The 8,176-nt window shown below is 52.6% G+C and overlaps 2 protein-coding genes across 2 annotated transcripts; one reads left to right on the top strand and one right to left on the bottom strand.

Moving 5' to 3' along the window:
- Nucleotides 1-2,099: 2,099 nt before the first annotated feature.
- STEHIDRAFT_156408 (uncharacterized protein) lies at nt 2,100-3,196 on the bottom strand (the record flags this gene model as incomplete). Its single annotated transcript, XM_007303620.1, has 3 exons — nt 2,100-2,763; nt 2,835-2,986; nt 3,056-3,196. The coding sequence occupies 3 exons, from the start codon at nt 3,194-3,196 to the stop codon at nt 2,100-2,102; spliced, it is 957 nt and encodes a 318-aa protein (XP_007303682.1).
- A 1,013-nt stretch (nt 3,197-4,209) lies between these two features.
- On the top strand, nt 4,210-6,319 carry STEHIDRAFT_139116 (alcohol oxidase; the record flags this gene model as incomplete). The annotated part of the gene is made up of 6 exons (XM_007303619.1): nt 4,210-4,294; nt 4,351-4,743; nt 4,798-4,849; nt 4,907-5,275; nt 5,332-5,410; nt 5,466-6,319. The coding sequence occupies 6 exons, from the start codon at nt 4,210-4,212 to the stop codon at nt 6,258-6,260; spliced, it is 1,773 nt and encodes a 590-aa protein (XP_007303681.1). The 3' UTR covers nt 6,261-6,319.
- Between the last annotated feature and the right edge of the window lie 1,857 nt (nt 6,320-8,176).

The raw sequence follows: 8,176 nt of genomic DNA, 5'->3' as shown, positions 1-8,176 counted from the left end.
CGTTGGGGAAGCGACGCGGCCCTGAGAAGAAGCGGTACACATGGGGATCGGACCTCGAATATCATGCCGAGCTTCCGTACGCACACAAGATCGGACCAGACAGCGAATACGGGCCATTTGTGTACACATAGGATCAGACCTCGCTTCGTATTTGCAGCAAAATCTGTACACATGAGGATCGGACCTCACTACCAATACGCCACCCTCCTGAGTGACCTCTCTAGAAAGTACATCTGGCCAAGTCACCGGAGTACGCTACATCCCAGTCTCAGACGATATCATATCAACGGAGCAGACCCTCGAAGCAGACTGCATCATCCTCGCCGCGGGAGCCTGGTCTCCGACCCTACTCTCCTCCCTCCCCATTTCCGCCACTCGCGCCCACAGCATCGTAATCAAACCTCCACCTAGCCTCCCAACAGACGCAATTTCACCTTACGTCCTCTTCACATCTATCGCCCTTCCAACATCAGGACGTTCCCGTGAAGTGACACCCGAAATATATCCTCGACCAGATCCTGCTATATACGTATGTGGCCCAGGCGATACTCGCGTTGCGCTTCCTCCGAATGTCGACGACGTTGAGGTGGACGAACGCGCTTGCGAGGAGATCTGGGAGTGGGTCGCTCAGACGGGTGTTATCAAGAGTGAGGTGATTGGCGAGGTGGAGAAGAGGCAGGCTTGTTATTTGCCGATTGTTGAGTCGGGAGGAGGACCTATCATTGGAAACGTGCCAGGCGTGAAAGGTCTGGTCGTTGCCGCTGGACATACCTGCTGGGTAGGTCCTTTCGCATTCGTATTGTGATACTTATGCAGGAGCCATGGTCCTTTCTTTGTTGATTTTTCTTCTTCTTTTAGGGCATCTGTAACGCACCTGGGACGGCGAAGGCCGTTAGCGAGCTGGTCATGGAGGGCGAGATCAAGTGTGCGAACTTGGCCGCCTTGGACCCGAAGTATTTTCTCTGAGGAGCGGATCGAAGTGAATAAAGGACATGTATTTCGACTTGCTGGATATTATCGTGGTACGAGGTGTATTCCTATATGTTGTATCAATCACACCATTCTAGACATCTTTCGAGCGTGACACCCCACTCAGGACGACTCAGGACGACTCGGACGCAACAATTCCCCTGACTCTGAGGTCAGAACAGCTCGGTCAGCGAACGACCTGGGTGGCTTTGGCTCGATATTTCTGTCGATCCTTATGTGGTGATGCTCCATGACTTTTGAATCATTCTTACAACCACGATCAGGACTTACAGGTGCCGAAGACAGAACGGACGGACATCGACCGGTTCATTCGGACTTACCTGCGCACTTATCATTGTTCTTCTACATTTCGTATGGGTAGGACCAGCGCAGGGAGCTGGAGGCTTGGTCGCGAGGTGGGCAAAACCGGAGGAGCTCGCGCTTTTGAGCTTTGAGGAACATGTTCTGTTGGCGGTAGAGTTTAGTGGCGCGAAGAGGTGCCAGGGGTGGTGGTTGATGGAGGTTGGAGAGTGAAGGAGCCGTGTCAATGTGGGTGAGCTGAAACGGGAAGTAGTGTCGGGTGAAGGTGAACAGGGTGAGACATCGATAGGGAAAGTTCAAAAGGGTCTCCTGTCAGACTTGACGTAGGTGAACGAGAAGTTGACGGACTCCGAGTAAACACCGATGCGGCTGCGAGGGGAGACTCTGCACAAGTCTGACCATATTTGTTCACTACTACAGTACAGTTTATTTGTAACGACGCTTTCGGAGTAAGAGAGGGCCGTTCTTGCCGTCGCCACACGGCTAAGTAGTCCCCCTCCTCGCATGGACACACCATCTCCTTTGAAACTGCTAGACATGAGATCTGATGTTCACCAAGAGCGCGCATATGGAAGCGCGAAACGAAGAAATATGGATGGAGTGATGGTACACGATCAGTACGGAGGTGCTCAAGAGATACTTTCTCTCATTTTACGACGAGCGCCGTCTAGCGAGCCATTTGTTAGAAACGTAGAACACCTAGCAATATCGTAGATCAAGGTGTTAGACGGTATATCGCGAACGAATAGAAGTGATAACATACTAGGAGCGACCTTGGGTTCAAGTACCTTCTTCGCTGCATCTAGGGTTCACGTTTGGTTGCCTTCTCCATCGTCCAGCGGCGAGGGCGGCGAACTGCGACCGTCTCGAGCTTGACAATAATACGGCTTTGGGGTAGGCTTCAATTCCGAGTTAGGGTCACCCTGAGGATGTACACCATAGAACCACGCATAGGCTTCCTGGTCGTCCCTCGAATACTCATTCCTCGGTATCCTCCCCCTCGTCGAATTGAAGATAGATATCTTGATCTTCTTCATAACCTCCTCTCTGTCTTGATCCGGAAAATCGAGTCTTACGGGTAAATCAGACCCACACCCCGGACACTCCGGCATCTGCCCATCCCTACATTCAGGACAGATCAGATAGTCACGTAAGGCTTGGGGGAATTCCCGATCTATGTCTTCTCGGAGGGCGGAGATGGCGAGGTAATGTTCGGTGTGGATGCCACGCTCTTCGGCTTCGAACGAAGATATCGGGACAGATGCAAGGCATAGGGTAGCATAGGCTGGTACGAGCCAATCTTCGACGCCATGGGTTTCCGCGAGGGTGATCAGGTCCAATGGGGATGACTCGGATAAGGAGGCGACTTGGGAGATGCAGAGACGACGGATTGTGGGGAAATTCCACGAGCTGGCGAGGTGAAATACTATCATCCATTTTTCGATGGAATTGATATTCCACTGCTCGAAAGGTCTGTGGCGAAGTTTATCAGACGATTATGCGAGCAAAATTCCGAAGAAATGAAGCAAATCGGGCATCCTTACGAGTGGTACAATACTTCGAGAAAGAGATCGAAAGACGGTCGTTCAACCTCAAGCTCAGTCGACTCTTGGATACTTGAACAATGTTTCTCTAGAAATGATGGAGAGTGTGCAGTAAATAGGAACGAGTGAAGGCGGTAGAGCCGATCGCCAATCTGTAAGCATCCAACAAAGGGTCAGGATCAAAAGAGTTCTTTATAGCGGAGACCGTCACTGTAGCTCACCAAGAAGACCAGGTTCCCGTCATCAAAGTAGAAACGCGAGTGCTCCTGGGGTGTAGTTGGGACAGTTCGGTCCTTTTCAATGGGTCCAATGGCGGACTCAGAACCAGAGCGTTCCTGGTGGGCCTGTACTTGGCTCGTCATACTAGTATATACCAAAGCTTTGGCTCTCGAGACGCGGCGTAGATCTTCGTAGAAGTAAGTCCTGTTCGTTCAGGTTGGGTGCAACAAGAACGATGTGAACAAAGGATTCGAGAGCACGATGGGTTGGGGAGACAAAGTTCAACTTCGCCGTGCGACACCTGGGCGATGACTGACTTGTACACTCCGCTCCGGCAACTACCGCCCTATTGTTGCAAACTTCGAGGTGCAACGACTCTCACAGCTGCAATCACTCAGGCCAATGGGTCCCTCAGACAGATATTATCAAGGGTGAGGTGATTGGCGAGGCATAGGAGAGGCGAACCTGTTATTTGTTGAGTCGGGAGGAGGACCTATTACTTATTGGGAATGACTCGTGAGTTGGTTGTAATGTTAGTAGGCTTGCCGCTGGACAAACATGTTGGGCAGGTCCTTTCGCATTTGTGATGTAATACTTATACAGAACTCGTGGCCTTTCTTTCTTTTTAGGGCATCTGTAACGCGCCTGGGATGGCAAAGGCCCATGGAGGGCGAGATCAAGTGTACGAACTTGGCCGCCTTGGACCCGAAGTATTTCCTCTGAGGAGCGCATTGAATTGAATGAAGGGCATGTGTTTCTGTTTTTTGGATATTATTGTGGTATGAGCTGTACTCCTCTATATTGTATCAATCACACCATTCTAAACATATTTCGAGCATAAGACCCCGCTCAAGACGACTCGGACCCAACAACTCCTCTGGCTTCGAGGTCAGAACAGCTCGGTCAAGCGGTGTCGGTTCAATCTTTCTATCGATTCTTATGTGGCGATGCTCCATAACTTTCGAATCATTCTTATGGCCGCGATACCCCTCGCCAAACAAGCTAATTCTTAAGACACGCTGCTTCTCACAGGAGTCCGCGGATCGATGTTGCATCAGGAAGCGTTGGCCCTGGCTATCGAGAGATTCAAATAGAGTTCAACACCAATATCCATGCGTCCCATAATCTCTGATAGACACCTCACCCTCGACGCATGATGTGGCCTTTCGCAGATGTCGTCCCTGAGCTCACAGCTGAAGATGCAGGTCATAAACACGAGTACGATTACATCGTCGTCGGAGGTGTGCAACATTTCATCATGTTATTATCTTTCCGAGCTTCCGCTGACGCGCCTCAGGTGGCACCGCTGGATGCTGCCTAGCAGCGCGCCTGAGCGAGGATCCTTCCGCCACCGTGCTTTTGCTAGAGCATGGCAATGTTGCCGACTCGTGGGTATCCAAGGTGCCTCTCATGTCTTCGAATCTCTTTAGAGAGGGCACACAGGCTGCTCGATGGGATGCCTTTCCCATGCCGGACGTCGACAACAGGGTCCTCGAAGTGGTTCGTGGCGAGGCTTTGGGCGGAAGCTCGAGAGTGAACGGGATGGTCTATACTCGCGGTGCTCCAGGGGACTATAATCGCTGGAAGGAGATGGGTCATTCGAGCTGGGGATATGATGACCTCGAGCCTTATTTCGTCAAGTCGGAGACTGCGCTGAGCCAACCTCCCTCCAGCTTTCGTGGCCGTGAAGGTTGGAGTCTAAACTTTTGCTCGTTCATCGGCACGCTCTTACTCTTGTCTTCAGGTCCTTGGCAAAACCGGACATTTAAAAATGTACCGTTCCAGATTCTGCATCAGTAAGACTTCATTTCGTTCGTGTGCACCCAGCTAGACTGATCGATTATGCACGCCAGCGTCAGCAGTGCTTGCAGAAGCGCTGGTATACCCCTCGTCTCAGAGATTAATTCCCCCCACGCACCTGCGGCTGGCTATGCCACTCTTGACATCACAATGGATCGCGAAATGTATCGGGCTTCTACCTATCGCGCATTTCTTCCCCCGACGTCGACGCAAGCTCGCAAGTCTCGATTGTTCATCTGCACCAATACTCATGCCACTCGCATCGAATTGTCTACGTTGCCGAACGGCAGTGTTAGAGCACTTGGAGTTCACTTCCAGGCCATCACACCTACGGCAGCCGCTCAAAGCTTCTACGTCAAGGCGAAGAGGGAAATCATTCTTTGTTGTGGAGCCCTTGGATCCCCGCACATCATGCAGCTTAGGTGGGTTTAAGTATGTGCTGTCAAGATTTTTGAGTGGACTAATCGGTCGTCGGTAGTGGACTGGGGCCCAAGGCCCATCTTTCCTCCATGGGAATCGATGTAGTCCGAGACATGCCAGGTGTCGGTGGTAATTTAGTCAGTTTTTAGTCCCCCGAGACACGCTGTAATACTGACGGCATACCGTTGATAGCAAGACCACATTGGTCTCCCGGTCATGTACGAAATACCCATGAACGATTCTCTCCACAAACTACAATCAAGTGCATGGCTTGCCATCGTGGAATTACTTAAATACATCACGACCGGCCGCGGCATGTTCGCTTCGCCTTTCATGCAGACCTCCCTCTTCGTTCCCTCTCGACTCCTCGGCACCGACGCACGCCTCATCGAGACCGACCCCAAGGACCTGGACTCGACGTTACCGGAAAGCATCCCCGACATCGAGATCATGCCCATCGCCCATAACTGCTCCGATGTACCTATCGACAAGAAGGGTATTTTCTCTTTCCTGACCGCCCTCGTCAAGCCTAAATCCGTCGGAAGCGTTCGCCTGGCTTCCAGCGACCCGCTTGCTCGTCCAAAAGTCGAGCTCGGCTACCTTTCAAATCCAGAGGACTATGTTGTTCTCAGAAAGTGCGTTCGCCTCGCTCTGCGCTTAGCGGAGCAAGTCCGAAGCCAGGGGTATCCGCTCAAGAACTTACAGGTCCCGGAGACGGAGAACGAGGTAGACGTTGACCGGTTTATTCGGACGTACCTGCGTACTTCTTATCATTATTCTTCGACGTGTCGTATGGGCGCAGAGGATGAGGTCGGCCGTCCTGGAGTTGTAGACGATGAGTTGAGGGTGCATGGCGTGGATGGTTTGAGAGTGTGCGATGCGTCTATATTTCCGGAGGGTATCGCTACGCATACGATGGCGCCTGTCGTTGCTGTAGCGGAGAAGTGCGCAGACATGATCAAAGCTGCTGCTAGGAGCAGGACTTAGCTCTGCTTTGTGCTTCGTACGAATTCTTCGGTTCCTCTTGGTAGAGTCCAATGCAACTGAGTTCCTATACATACATTTCAAGTGTACCGATGACGATGACTTTTTGCTGAAAGGAAAGAGCAACTCGGCTTCAACGCAAAACGTGGAGGATGACAATTCTGCTATATATTCGTGTACAACAATAACGATACCTGAACCAACAGGCCACTATGTAACAGACCATACAGGTACTTATATACAGACTGTAACTCAAACGCGGCATAGCTGGTACGATAACGAGACGAAATGAGACGAGACGTGACGGAGATTTGGGAGGCATAGAGGGTGGACATAAGCCAACGCAGACGGATACGGACGGGACTGACGACTATGAAACAGAGTTGGACCATTGGAAGGTAATGGGGGGGGGGATAGATACAGTACATACGTACAGACAGAGATCGGACGGAACATCGGACTTCATGCATGCATGAGAGGATTCGGTAGAACGAGCACGGAGACAGGAGACCTAGAGCCGAACACCAGATGGTAAGTAGATTCAATAGAAGCTTCAAAGTCTATCATGAGAAACAACCGCAAAGCCCGCGAGCCCAAGACGATCAGTAGAAAGATGAAGAAAGGAAGTTCAAAGAGAAAAAAAAAGAAAGGAAAAGGGGGGAAAAAGTCATCACAGAATCGCACGTCGCTCAAGCATCGGAGTCATCGACATCCATAGCGGCAGCACTCAAATTCTCCGCCACAGTACTGCTCGCCGTACTCCTCGAGCTCTTCCTCTTCGCGTACTCCGTCGCCATCACCCTCTTCTTCGCGCTCATCGTCACCTTATCGGCACCCGTCCTCCCCGCAGAACTCTTCCTCAAATTCATACCCGTGCTCGACCTCGTCTTTCCGGCCATTGCACCAGCACCGGCACCACCGACGATACTCGTCCTCTTCGTCGCCTTGGGTACGCCCACGCTACGTCTCGAAGCCGACGCAGCGACCCCGCTAGCACCACTTCCACTTCCACTGCCACTGCCACTAGGCGCAGCACCAGCAGGTCCGGTGGCACGCTGTTCCGCCACTTTTGCCAAGACGCGAGATCGAGAGATACGTGGTCTTCTGGCCGAACCAAGGGCTCTGGTCTTGGGAGACGAAGACATCGGTCCCTTCATCGCGGAAGTCCTGGACCCGAACGCGATGGAGGATGCGGCCGTGGTCAACGAAGTAGGTCTGGTCGACTGGGAGGAGGGGATCATCGACTTCAATGGTCTGGGGAATATGGCGCCTTCCCTGTTCGCGGTCGAGGGAGATTTAGCAGGCGAGAGGCGTCGAGCCGTGTACCGGCTTCGAGCTGGTGGACTGTTCGTGATCTGGTTCAGGACGTCGTCATTCTCCGAGACTTTGGTGAGTGAGGCGCTGGGACGTGTGGCGGGCTTGCTCTTAGCAAGGGAACTGGCAGTGGGAGCGAAGAGAGTTGAAGATGCCCTAGGAAGGCTTCCCGTCGTCGTCGTCGTCGTAGCAGTAGTAGTGGTACGCCCACTACCGATGGTGCCACCGTTGCTCTCCGTAGGACTCACCCTGCCCGGTTTATTGACGCCACTCGTACCTCCAATCGGACGACGCGTTCCCATAGACCCTACAGTGGACGATCCAGCGCCACCAGGTCCAGAGGGCGTCTCTTTCTGACCGAGACTACCACTACGAGAGGCAATGGAAGTCATGCGCGAGCTAGCCGTGCCCGTACGGAATGTGGACCCTGTCACGGTAGAAGCCTTCGAAGACGTCGAGTTGGCGTTGAATGTTGGTATCGGGGAGCGAACGCGGCCACCATTCCTTGCTGAAAGACCTCCGACCGTGGCTGCGCCCGATGGGGGCCTCACAGCGTCCCGCTTGCTCGCCACTCCCAAGCTTGAACTGGTTCGCTTGGCGGGTTC

This window comes from Stereum hirsutum, assembly GCF_000264905.1.
Source record: "Stereum hirsutum FP-91666 SS1 unplaced genomic scaffold STEHIscaffold_6, whole genome shotgun sequence".
Taxonomy (NCBI): domain Eukaryota; kingdom Fungi; phylum Basidiomycota; class Agaricomycetes; order Russulales; family Stereaceae; genus Stereum; species Stereum hirsutum.
Note: the sequence above shows the minus strand (reverse complement) of the source record. Positions and strands in the feature narration are given on the sequence as shown.